The sequence below is a fragment of the Borostomias antarcticus genome (assembly GCF_949987555.1).
Source record: "Borostomias antarcticus genome assembly, chromosome: 10".
NCBI classification, from domain to species: Eukaryota; Metazoa; Chordata; class Actinopteri; order Stomiiformes; family Stomiidae; genus Borostomias; species Borostomias antarcticus.
Window position 1 is genome coordinate 18810518 of NC_140243.1, and position 13615 is coordinate 18824132.

A 13615-nucleotide genomic window follows, 5' to 3' on the forward strand; every position below is an offset into this window, starting at 1 on the left:
CAGCGGTCGTGTGATGGGGATGGCATCATGTATGGGAACATCTGTCGAAGTTAACCCAGAGACGGTGCTAACGGCTGCAGGGCACTGCCGTAGGAAGGAGGAGGAGGAGGAGGAGGAGGAGGAGGAGAAACAAAGGGAACTGAATCAGTGGGTTCTGCAGTCTGATTGCAGTCATGTTATATCCCACCTAAGGAGAGTGATGGGCTGTTAAAAATAGTAGTTTCTAATTCACTTCACCAACCCTTTAGTACTGTACATACAGTATTCATCTACAGCTAATATCAATGTTAATGTTAATTAGCTAATATAGACATTTGAATAAAAAATTGTGTCACCTCTAAAGACTGCACTATTTACAGGGATTCGGGATATTCAAATCATTGTCATTTTTGTTGTAATGTTTTGTCAGACTATTTTTTATAAGCTGGTTATATTATGTCTACATACTAGATGTTTTAACTAGGTCATTTGGAGTTTACAAGGATTGTTTGTACTGTTACTCCTGTGCCTGATTGTTTATTTATTTTCTATCTGTATGTATTGATAATACTGTATCATCATGTAATATGTATGTTTGCACAATGAGAGTTATCCCTTTACTGTGAATGCATTTGCTTACCATACCACAATACACTTCTTGCAGAAGAAAGAGAAGGAATTTTATTTATTAATGTGTGTGTGTATATATATATATATATATATATATATACACACATACACACACACACACACATACACACACGTATACAGTATGTACATATATGTATATAAACTTTCCAAAAGTAAATTGAAAAAAGACTAAGTACTGCTTTCATGGATGTACTGTAACAGTTTAATACAAAGTCAGTCAAGTCAGTTTAATACAAAGAACAAAGTATTACATCACAACCTACTTACAGCATACAGCATGCCTGTGCAGCGGAAGTACAGTAAGCAATAACTGCTGCAATAACTGCTTTCAAAAACTGCGCAAAGCTAAGGGTTGCATATCAATGTACAAAAATATGAACTTCATCAATAAAGCTCTTAACTGAACGGGTTTGTTTTATATCTTGTTTCCTTTGTACTGAAATGTGTGAATCAATATGATAGATAAATACATGATTAGGCTATAAACTCAACTTCCTCTTCCTACTCAGATTCTGACTTTGGAGTACTGGGTTTTGTAGTCCTCCTCATTTGAGCTGCTGTAGTTTTCTTTATGGTGGTGGTGATGTCCTGCCTTGGTCTTGAAGGTCACTTGTGAGTACTGGAGCTCAACCTCCTCCTCACTGGTCTCAGAGTCTGTCTCCATGGGGTGGTGAGGGTGACGCAGACCCTTGATGTTCTCATAGTCCTGCACCTTTCCCTGATCGAACTATGGACATTTACAAAAAAAAGACAATTCCTCTACGATGTACTGGTAATGTATGCATGTTGAGGAAATTGTGATATTTTGAAACTTCTTCCTCTTGAATGTTGAAATGCAGCTCTGCCTGTATATGGTCTAAGCCCTCTCAGTGGGTAAATGACTTGATTTTCAATATGATGATGACCACTCGTTTTAGCAATTTACATTTACATTTAACCTCAGTTTTGGCACTTGTTTTAGTCTTGTTCAAAGATCGACATGCATTTGTCATTTAGCAGACACTTATCCAAAGCAACTTGCAATAAGTACATCTGTCTAGAGTGAGTGAACCGACTGTACAATACATCCCAGTCATTGTCATATTTCAAAATGTTCCCCAATTTAGCCACTGAGGAGTGGACACTGAGTCTAAATGGACCGCTCACGGATGCTACTGTACCTATGGATTCATGTGATGTTCCGGAACACTGACCTTTTCTTTTGGTTGTGGTTTGATTACTTTAGTATAGACATCCTCCTCCAGGCCTGCTGCTCTGGGACCACGCCCATGAATACTCCAGGAAAAACAATAAACATGATATTAGGCTTGACAGTTTGATCAGCTACAGGGAGTGTGAAAAAGCATCTGTACCATTGTAGCCGTTAATACATTTTGCGTAATTCCTTTGCGTCACAAACAATTTAATGAGGAAGAATTGTTGTTAACCAAACTTAATATAAAACCACATCCTACAAAGGCTTATTGGTGTCATATTCAACAGGTGTCACTGTGCAGTTTATTAGAATCCTCACGTCTCCTGGCTCATGAAGTTCAGGGTGGCGTAGTTCACTGCGTCACTCTGAGAGGGCTCAACGCTGGCTGTGATTGGACGGCCTGTTGAGTGAATCTAAACGGATGAGATAAGAGTGCGTTATGATGAATATATATAGACTATATAAACACTCGGTAGTGTATATTTCTACCTACCAACAACTGTGTAGTGTGTAGTAATTCTTTCTCGGATGACCAGATCGTTAAGGGCAGTGACCGATTGTGTAAACTGCAGGCATTCAGCAAATTCATACAGCGCTGTGTCAAGAGCTCTCATATTCTAATATGCTTTTCATACATATTTTCTGCGTACCATACACTGTGTTCCACCTCTCACCTGCTTCCTAGTGGGCATCTTCAAAGCACTGTACACAGTGTGGACGCTAGAGGCTGACCTACAGTGTATAGAGAAACACAGAAGCAAACACTAAATTAATGTGTTATCTTTGTTCAGTTGTGTTTTGTTATGCTATGCTTTTAAACCTGTAGCACTCTGAGATTTTTAAATGAAAAGTGTGTTACAAATAAAATATATTATTATTATTATTATTGATAATAATATTAATGTAGTCAGTCATTCACATGGAGACAGTGGTGATGTCATCACATCATGAATAGTGTCTATTCTGTATTTTGTACTGTCAATGTAGCCGTTGACCCAGACCACAGCGCGTGTCTTCTCCGTGTGGTGAAGTGTGTGTTCTCTCACGTGCTCTCTGGACAGGCTCTGGCAGGCTGGGGTGGAGGCCGGGGGGGCCGGGGGGCCGACACCAGGTCATCTCTGCTCCTCCTGTCATCAAGTAAGCAAGTAAGTAAGTAGGTAAGTAAGTAAGTAGGTAAGTAATTAAGTAAGTAAGTAGGTAGGTAAGTAAGTAAGTAAGTAAGTAAGTATGTAGGTAAGTAATTAAGTAAGTAAGTAAGTAAGTAAGTAGGTAAGTAATTAAGTAATTAAGTAAGTAAGTAAGTAGGTAAGTAACTAGGTAAGTAATTAAGTAAGTAATTAAGTAATTAAGTAAGTAAGTAAGTAAGTAAGCAGGTATGTAATTAAGTAAGTAAGTAAACCATTATTTCTACAGCGCTTTTCACAGCACGGGTGCACAGAGTGCTTCACACTGGAGAAATACAAACCACATACAAAATACAGAAATAAAGTACAAATACACAGAAAATACAGGCAGCTCCACAACAACAGAGAAAAAAAAACAACCAACCTCCCGTCACCCACAAGGTGTTCTGTGGTGCCATTCCGTCTGCCCTGGAGGGTTAAACGCACGCGCACACACACACACACACACACACACACACACACACACACAAACACACACACACACACACACACAAAACACACACGGCTTTTCACATAAAGTACTAAAACAAAGGAAAGCCTGACCATTTGAATTTGGAATGACACAGTACCAGATGACCAAATGGATCCCAGCATGCCACAGTCCTGGAGGTTCCCTGCTGGACTAACTTCCTTCTGTATCTGATCACGGGGGAGAAGAGAACAAAGCAGTGGTGAAAGTCAAATCAATACTCGTACAGCCAAGAAACAACACCTCGTAGGAGGGACATAATAAGACTGTTAACATGCTAACATAAACCTAGCATTCGCCCTCGCTCTGCACCACGGCAGTCAGAGGTATAAAACCGTGGCTTCAGAAAGTACAAATATTTGACTTATTTCACTAATTAATTCCTCCTAATTAGTTCATCTTAATTAATTAGAAGCAGCTGGTTCACCGCATGTGTGGAGCAAATGCTAATTTAATTACAGGACCCCAAACGTTATTACTGTAGCCACATGGGAAATGACACACACGAACACACGTGAATGAGGGGCGACACAGTACACACACACATCTTTAACGGTCGCCGGTGGAATTTGTCTTCTGCTTTTGACCCATCCAAGCTGTCCTCCTCCAGAGGCGGCCAGGAACAGTGAGCAGCCTCATCGGTTGGGGGGACCAGGTCCAGATCCTGGTCAGGGATAGGACTGAAGAGCGATCTGTTCTTCTGCATGTTTTTATATTGGGGTCCTTGGGAGGAAACCCTTGTGAACAGGAGGGTAACATGCAAACTCCACACAGAAAAGCCCGGGAGATGCCCCCACCTGAGTACCAGACAACCCTGGGGAGAACATCCCCAGTGCCGACATCATCCCAAGCGGGATTCAAACCCAGGACCTTCTTGCTGTGAGGCAAAGCATCGTGACACCGTGCCACATAAGTATGTTTACTTTCTGATGCCAGGTTTTACACCTCATGCAGTGTACAAAGTGAAACTCTAACCAGAAATATAACTCACCTCCGAACCAGAAAGATGAGTAGAATAATGAACGGAGCACAGATGAGAAGAAAGACGAGTGGGAGGAAGTGTCTGAAGCCACCTGTGATGAATGTGGAGAGGGAGACGAAGAGAGAGAGAGAGGGATGGAGAGAGAGAGGGAGACGGAGAGAGAGAGAGGGATGGAGAGAGAGAGAGGGAGATAGAGAGAGAGAGACAGAGAAAAAGAAAGAGGGAGAGGGACAGAGAGAGAGAGGGAGAGAGACAGAAAGGGACAGAGAGAGTGAGAGAGACAGAGAGAGGGAGGAGGAGAGACAGGGAGAGGGAGGGAGAAGGAAAGGGGAAGAGAGAGACGGAGAAAGGGATGGGGAGAGGGTCAGGGGGAGACAGAGAGAGAGAGGGGGAGAGGGTGAAGAGTTTATAAGGCTTATACAGGCTTTATAAATCTATTCACTGTGTGCTGGCCGCCGTGCAGTAACTCCCTTTTCAAAACCATAGCCAAGCTCATATACCATAATCTACTTAATCATGGTTTGTGCTCCACCGCCCACCAAAGCTAATCAGTAGAAAATGACTGATAAATAGTGACTATTCACTCACGGTCGAGGAACAGTTGGACTCTGTCCGACTCTTTTCTGTCTATGGCGTTTTCAGCAACGCAGTAGTACGTCCCCGGCTGGTCTGGGTGGATGGTGATGTTCTGTCCTTCTGCAACATACTGTCCCTTGTCCCCCTTGTCCTCAGTCAGCTTGTACCACCTGTATGTGTGGACACGGGGGTAGCTGTGACTGCTGCAGGTCAGTGTCACCGGGCTGTGTGGGTCATTCTGCCCCCTGCTGGCCATGTTGTGGAAGATCTCTGTGTGCTTTGGAGCATCTGTAAAGGCAGGCCATGGAGACATTTGATTATTTTTATTGTATTTATTTATTTTTTGTTTACAACAAGGAGGTAGTACAGTCAACATGAAAATACATTCAAGAGTAAACTCCCCTCCCTCCTTCAACCCCCCCCCCCCCCCCCCCCCCTCCCCCCACCTCCCACAGGCCTATGGTAAAACACAACCCCCCCACCCACCCATTATTCTAGACAGACATCCATCACAGTAACAGCAACAGTGTCAGGACAAATAAACACATTTTTATAAAAGGAAAGTAAGGAAAAAAGGGTAATTAGGCAGCAAGGAGGAATATGAGACATGTGATTACTGTACTGTACATGTTACTGTTCGACGAGGATTTCGTATTGAACTGGCTTTCATATCAATGCCGATCGAAATCCAAAGTTTAGAGTTCAAATTCAGATTCTGCACAATCAGCCAAAGCTTTTCTTACAGTATGTAAGGTGTAAGATTGCTCTGTTCACCCCATACAGTAATCAAATACTGTGAAGGAGGCTTCTGTCTCAGAATGGCTCCCAGTAAGGGTGAAATAAATAAATAAAATACAAAATAAAAATTATACGTATATGTATGTATATACTGTTATATATATAGATTAGATATATATATATATATATATATATAACAGTACCTGCTTCTACTCACACTTGACCTTGATGTCGACCGGGTCAGATATTCCGGTCCCAAGTTCATTCCGGGCCGTGCATCTGTACTGACCACTGTGGGAGGGCGTCAGGGACATGATGTTCAGCTTCTGACCCCGTCCCAAAATCTGCTCGGTCTCCGCAGTGGTTCTGGTCCAGGTGTAGGAGCTCACGCCTGGGTTGGACCTACCCGTGCAGGCCAGAACCAGGTGGTTGTATTCGAGCAGGTCCGTGACAGGCTGTACCGACGCCGTCACGTTTTTGGGGCTGTCTATAAATGTCGCCGTAGCACAAAGAGAAAGCTTCACCATGTTGATCTGAGGGTGACTCATCCTCATTATATTAACACCACCTTGAAAAACATGACTCAAACCGTTCGACAAAGGAACCGCTTTTTCCCCACGGCCATCAGCCTCATCAACATGGCTCCCCTCTGACTCTCCTGCCCCCTGCAATTTTTGCACTAAACTGATTACTTTCTCTTCTCTCTTTTGCAGTCGAATTGCACTGCTATTTTTTGCACTATATTTGTATCACTGCACTTTACGAGTCCTGTCCTGTCCTGTCCTGTCCTTGCACTTGGCCATTGTTGTAAGCACCACAATGTCGAAAAAAATCTCCTATGTATGTAAAGTACAATGGCAATAAACAAATCCTGATTCTGATTCTGATATAATCCTGACTATGACAACTGTCTTTTTCCCTTTATTTATGTCCCTTTCACCCAATTTGATAGCGCATTACACCTGACCTATTGTCCAATCGTCCTGTCTCTGCTGTGGAGGGTCCGTCACACAGCCCAGCGGTCAGCGATCCAGAAGAGAGAGATGGCTACCTGACTCTCTCAGCCCAGGCGACTCCAACACCAAACGGGGTCACTGTAGAGCAACGGACCCTTCTGCCAAAATGAAACAAACCCCCCTCGGGAGTGGCGGGGCCCAATACACCACTCCCTTTTTTGGGATCTGGACATATTTGGATCTAGGGGGGCCCAGGGCACGTAACCCGGTCCCCGGTAGGCTGCACCCACACCTGATGCTTAGACTGCCACACCACTGTGGATCACAGGGCGACTGTCTTAAAAAACATTGGCTAGGCTGCACCAACATGGATTAAACTAATCCTGCTTTAGACTTACTCTAGGTTTAGTAAATCTAGGTTTAAACTGGTTTCTAATGAATCATTGTCTACGCACATGTGACATCCAGCTCCTTCTGTGCGCTGTTGTGGCCCTCAGAGTTCCGGGCGTGGCAGTTGTAGGTGCCTGCATCGCTTAAGGTCACGTTAAATGACATCTGGATGGACTCCTCGACGGGGCCTGAGGTGAACTGTGGACGTGGGGTAGGGAGAAGATCGGACCTGGAGGTCGATGTCAGGGTGAGGCGGGAGGGTGGGAAGCTCTGGACAGTGCAGGTGATAGTGACCAGGGTCCCCTCCCTCACCACAGCCTCAACTGTCAGCACGGGTGTAGCTGGACCATCTGTGTAAGTAGAGGAAGGAGTATTGAGCTGCGTTCCGACGTCAGGAAAAAGTTGTCAACTAGCAACATTCTAGGTTCTTTGGTTGTCCCTGTAGGGGAACCCACTGAAAAAAACCTTAACTCCCCCCCAAAAAAACTTAACCAAAATCTCTAACTGAAATAATCATTATGATGGTGAGTAGCCTATGCGGTATGATCATCAGTAGTTAAGCCTACGTTATGGCTCCAGCATTTACAACTTTGGTCATACTCACAGAGAACATTAATGCACAAACTGCTGCTGTTCTCCCCCGTGCCGAGGTGATTGGCGGCAATACACAGGTAACACCCGGTGTCAGCTGCGCCCAGCTCGTCCAGAGGTAGGTTCCGGTCCGAACTCGGGAGACGCACCGACAGTGACGCGACACTGGCGCGCGTATCTCTGTGGTACCAAGAGTAGCTCGTGGGAGAAGGATAAGAATCCGTTTCACAGGAGAACACGAGAGAGCTTCCCTCCTTCACTGGATTGTCTCCATTAGAGGAAATCTTAGTGTTTTGTGGACTGTCTGTGTGAGAAAATGGATATATAGCCTACATTTATTTACATGTCAGTACAATACAAGTTACAGTATCAATAATGTGATGGTGGAGAATCAGAAAGATGGCCGATAACTTACAATGGACGTTTAGTTGATACACTGGTGATATAGCTTGACCCACGCGATTACTCGCCTTACACATGTACTTGCCACGATGTTCTGGATTTACACTCTTCATCTGAAGTTGTTTGCTAGTCTCTTCCCATTTTCTAGCGCCGTCTTGATACCACTCATATGAGGTTACTGCCGGGTTGCTTTTATCCACTGTGCATATTAATGTTACGTCATCTCCTTTCTTAATCATAGACTTACCATTATATGCGTCAATGCTTACCCCTACCGGTGCATCTGAAAGAGAACACATTTTTGATGTAATATTTAATATTTCAAACTCAACATATTCAACATACACAATAATTAAAACGAGGTGTTATGCTTATTTCATAGTATCTCCCCCAAAATGTATGTTAATATTTATACAGTAGGCCTACATGAAAGTGCAAGTAAAACAAAAAGAGTATCTCACATTTAACATCGACTGGAACTATTGCGTTATCCGTTCCAAGTTTGTTTACAGCCTGGCAGTGGTACTGCCCACTGTCCGTGGCTTTGACGGAACGGATCCTCCATTGTGCTCCGCTGTGGATTGAAGGCTGTCGATCTTTAAACCAGGAGAACGTAGCGTTGGGGTGTGCTCTGCTGGAGCACGCCAGAGACAAATCATCTCCCACCTTCAGATCTGCAGAACTCACAGAGGCCTTGGTCTCTGTAGGCGCAACTATAATTTAAAAAGTTATTATTATTATTATTGTTATTATTTTAATTCAATCTTTGAGAAACATTAAAGCAGTGAGGTTCTACAGGCAAGTGAGGGACAGCTATTTTAGTGTTCCATTATGCCTTGCATCCTTGAAATGAAAAACAGCTGTTGCAACATTTAGAACTTTTGGTAACACTTTACAATAAGGTACACAAAAAATGAGTAGTTACTGAGTAACTACTGATGAACCTATGATTAGTTAATGAGTAGTTACTGATTAGTCAGTGACTAATCAATAACTGATCATTGGTTCAATAGTAGGCTACAGTAGTTACTCTGTGTAGTAGTTACTCAGTAACTACTAATTTGTTGTGTACCTTATTGTAAAGTGTTACCGTTTGTCTAGAATTGTGCCACCTGCTTCATCGTCAAAACTTACATTCCACAGTCAAGGTGACAGTCCTGGACAGACACTGGTCTTCCTTTTCCATAGCAGGTGGCCGACAGGACAGAACCCTCCCATCATCCTGCCAGCTGGCCAGGAAGCTGAGCGTTGTGGTTTTGCGGTCAGCCTCATCTTGGTGGTCCTGTTTTACCTCCCTGTTGAGCCCAGTGATCTCAGGGTAGGAATCACATGACTTGGATGTGGAGCACTGCACGGACACCGGGCCAACCTCCTGAACCCTGTTTGTCTCGAATCTAACTGGACACAGGTTATCTGCAGTGGGAGAGAGAGAGGGAGTGAGGGGGTGGGGGTGGAGAGGGAGGGTGAGAGAGAGGGAGTAGAGAGGGCGGAGAGAGAGAGAGGGAGAGAGATCAAAAGAAAGGGGGAGATAGGGGGAGAGAGAGGGATTCTGTCACGTTGAAGAAAAAAAAAGTGTATTTGTAATTTGCATTGCTCAAGAAATCTAGATGCTGGTGAGATTTGCGACATTGACTCGCCTTCAACTTCAAGGTTTAGAGGATTAGTTCCCCATTTTTTGACACCAATAAAATATCTGAATATGTAGCTCCCGCTGTCGTTTCTCTGTAGGGGACTGATACGCAGGTCACAGGAAGAGGAAGTGACCGGTCCGGTCTGACCGGTGTAGTCCGCTCTTCCTACAAACTCTGGGGCTGCCGGACGATCCTGCATGTTACTGCTGACCACAGTGCCGTTGAATCTTGATAAAGACGTATCATAAATTGGGTTTTTCATCCAGAACCAGTAAACTGGGCCCCTTTCCATGGAACCAGTGGAAACACATTCAAGAGTGACGCAGGAGCCCTCCTTCGCCGTCAGTGCATCTTGCTTTATTTGGAAGGGGATGCTGTTGGAATCTATAACTGCCAAGTAAAAGTAAAATAAATTGTTAAGAAACCTGGAAATTTCAATCCAGAACATTTGCATTTTTTGCTGAGCATTAGTTAGTATTGTCAGCAGTTCAGTCTTCAGTGCCTACCCGTCAACAGAGCCAGACACGCCCACGACAGGAACACTGTAACTGATCCTTTCAGTGACATGATTGAACCTGGAGATGGAGACATACTGTAATATTATCTCAGTGTGCGTGTGTGAGAGAGAGAGAGAGAGAGAGAGAGAGAGAAAGTGTAAAAAGAGGAAGACGAGAGAAGGAGATGTGCCTGTGCCATTGTGCCTGTATGTGTGCAGTACGCAAATCACAGCTCTGGTTCGCCGATGAAGCAAATCCAAATTCACCAAATTAGTACCACACCCAAAGTCCTTTCCTGATTATTTTTTCCACTATTAACAACTGAAAAAGAAATACCACATGCAAGTCTAAATCATTATTTACAATTTTGCACTATTTACAACCAAAAACGGGAGTATGCAAATGTATCTTTATCGTTATTTATTATCTATTTTTTCAATCATTTATACAACTTTATCACAATCAATATTTCTCTTAAAGAGTTTAATAAGAACACCAACAAATTATTTTGTCCCTTCACAATGGTGCAGTTAATGGTAACTGGCATTAATTCAGACATTCTCCATCTGTCTTACCTCAGGAGATGGACAGCCTGGTGCTGAGTGCTTGTTTCTCTTCTAAAAACCAAATATGAAACACAAGTCCTTTATCTGCATCCATCATTTGCATGCCCAACCCAGCAAGCAAGAAAAATACATTCTTCCTGGCTTTGAATTGATGATGGTGGGAGGTTATGTATCTTCTTTACAAAATGCAGCAGAGATACAAACAAATTCCAGCTCTATGCCCATTTTTTAAAATTGCAAATATTAAATGTTAATTCTGATGAATAACCTTATAGCGAGACTATCTAAAGAAAATTACAGTGGCCAAGTAAAAATAATGAGAAAAGTCAACAGTTACATTTAAGTGTAAATAAACTGAATTTGTTAAGAATGTACATACAGTATATAACGAAACCAATATAACCGAGGCAACCGAAAAAGAGCGTCTTGTGACATCATTCTGCGTGGCGCCAGCCTTACTTCCCCTCGCCGATGGCGGCGGCCACTATCCTCTCCGCGTCGGCCGCCATCTCTTCGATGGCGCCATTGAGCGCCTGCAGCATGGCGGTGAAGGAGCGTCCGACGCAGCGCGCCTGCCTCGGCATGGCCATCTCCGCCAGTCTCCTGGCGCCCGTGGGCAGGTCCGTCTCCGCTGCCGCCGCCAGACGCTTCTTCACCTCCCCCTTGGTGACGTCGACCGACAGGCTACACGTCCGCAGGGCCTTGACCTTCGCCGGGTCCAACCCCCGCTGCCGGGCCAGCCGCTCGACCGACTCGTCGTCCAGACAGAGCGATGCCCTCGCCTTGGTCAGGATCCTGGCCGCCATGCTGGCGTCCACCATGGAGGCCACCATGGGCACGGGGATGGCCGACACCCCGCCGGAGAGGGAGGCGGCGGCCCACACCATGGCCTTGAAGGCGTCACTCTTCTGGGTGACCAGGGTGGGGGTGAGCGTGGGCAGGGCCAGGAGGAGAGCCTGAGCCCTGACCACGGGCAGGTCCCTCCCCATGTCACTCAGCAGGCTGGGGAAGTCCAGGGTCTCCAGGGCCCGGGGCCTCACCAGGTACACCTTGGGCGCGGCCACCCCCTCTGCCTTCAGAACCTCCAGGCTGACCCTCCTCCTCTCCTCCAGGCTCTTCTCTGTTTCCCTCTCGGAGGCCAGCAGGGCGAAGTACACCGTCTCCCTCTGCTGGGAGCGGGCTTCCCGGAACACCGCCACATCATCGGACCGGACCGCCCGGCTGGACGCCATGATCGTCGCGTTGTAGCGCAGGAACTTCACCCGCTCCATGTAGCTTGCGGGGTCAAAGGGCGTGGCGCCGGCTTCCGGCGGTGGGAGGTCCCACAGGCGAAAGTCCGGGTGTTTGGGGTCAGGATAGACAGCCAGCTCCTCGGGGGCGGTGGGGGACGGGCACGGGGCCGCCCCATCGTCCTGGGGCCCCAGGGCCCGGAGGGCGTTCAGAAAGGCCGCTTTCTCCGCCGCGCGGTCCCCCACCACAGCCAGGTTCACCCTGCTGATCAGGAGGTCCTCCACGGCGTCCTTCACCTCCGACAGCTTGTTGCTCTCCATGGACTCCTTGAGGGTCTCCAGGAGGGTCAGGCTTCTCAGGACGTCTGCCATTACTGCCGCGCAGAGACGAGGAGGCAGGGTGCGAGGACGGAGCGACACGCACGGTTAACTCTTAGGTGATGTGATTTTTATTTTGGACACTGCTGTTCTTTGCAAACCCAACAGCCTCAATTTGTCGATCGTGTACCGACTGCGATGAATTGCTGAAAAGAAAAAGAAAGAATGGACAGAGATATCTGAATCTGACAAGATTAATCCCATAATCATGTTCCACTGTATATCACTCACAACATTCATCGCAATTAATACTGAACAGCAAAAAAAAAACACTGCATATCAGGGATTACAGTTAACAAACAATCGTGTTTTGATTAAATTCCCTGTCATCAGTCTTGCCTCCTGCAAGGACACAGTAGGCCTACCTTACACCTTTGACCGGGACAGAAATCCCAATTCCCTTATCAATCTCAGGAACCTCCTCAGTGCAGACCTGGTGTGCTGACAGTGTCTGCTAGATCTATTTAAAGACTCTGTCCAGTTAGTGGAACATTTTAATCCTGTAAGCTCACCCCTAATCCAGTTTTAGTGTGCTCGCACACACACACACACACACACACACACACACACACACACACACACACATCACAAACAATGTGTTCTTCATGTGATGGCGATGACCAGATTATGACGATTCTGTTGGTTCTTGTATCTGAGGTTCTTGTGTAGCGGTGGTGATTAGATGATCCACGTTGTGTTTGTTGAGTGAAAGTCTGACATCACTACTCACAGCAGTTGCATGTATTGCCTCACAGGCAGCATGCAGGTCTGTTGCTCTCATAATGAAATATACTGTAAAGAGAGGTCAACGACCCTCTCAGTCTCAATGAGCGTGTGTGGAACACTCGCAGAATTAAACGGGTTGCACCCCTCAGGTCTGCAGGGGCTATCATCCCAAAAGTCAGTTCAATCAATATCCTGACTGTGAATGGGGCTATGATCATCAGTTAGAATTCCTTGAAGGTTGCATGTCAGTTTCTCTTCTTCTCTCTGTAACACAACACTTAGCTATTAGTATCAAGTTCACAACACGTATTCGTGTTTAGTGGTGTATAGTTAGTGTTTCACTTCAATCATAACAGTTTAATTTTAGTATTCGGGTGAATTATGACAAAAACAACATCTATTAAAACAGATTCTGCTCAAATGTAATTGTGAAAGTAGTGGAAGGATGCGCGGCAGAGAAACCCACAGGGGGTTG

The 13615-nt window shown here is 45.3% G+C and overlaps 3 protein-coding genes across 3 annotated transcripts; all 3 read right to left on the reverse strand.

Moving 5' to 3' along the window:
- Window positions 1-1041: 1041 nt before the first annotated feature.
- On the reverse strand, window positions 1042-6102 carry LOC311313761 (uncharacterized protein). The gene is made up of 10 exons (XM_084443943.1): window positions 5992-6102; window positions 5049-5324; window positions 4470-4551; window positions 3579-3648; window positions 3374-3417; window positions 2872-2952; window positions 2500-2557; window positions 2144-2238; window positions 1824-1905; window positions 1042-1357 (listed from the first exon to the last, which is right to left on the reverse strand). Exons 1-10 carry the CDS (start codon window positions 6086-6088, stop codon window positions 1136-1138), a joined length of 1107 nt encoding a protein of 368 aa, XP_084300069.1. The 5' UTR covers window positions 6089-6102; the 3' UTR covers window positions 1042-1135.
- Window positions 6103-7177: 1075 nt separating this feature from the next.
- Window positions 7178-10036, reverse strand: LOC311314224 (sialoadhesin-like; the record flags this gene model as incomplete). Its single annotated transcript, XM_084444561.1, has 6 exons — window positions 7178-7470; window positions 7725-7909; window positions 8389-8396; window positions 8624-8787; window positions 9248-9526; window positions 9751-10036. The coding sequence occupies 6 exons, from the start codon at window positions 10034-10036 to the stop codon at window positions 7178-7180; spliced, it is 1215 nt and encodes a 404-aa protein (XP_084300687.1).
- Window positions 10037-11262: 1226 nt separating this feature from the next.
- On the reverse strand, window positions 11263-12408 carry irgq2 (immunity-related GTPase family, q2; the record flags this gene model as incomplete). Its single annotated transcript, XM_084444839.1, has 1 exon — window positions 11263-12408. The coding sequence occupies one exon, from the start codon at window positions 12406-12408 to the stop codon at window positions 11263-11265; it is 1146 nt and encodes a 381-aa protein (XP_084300965.1).
- Window positions 12409-13615: the final 1207 nt, after the last annotated feature.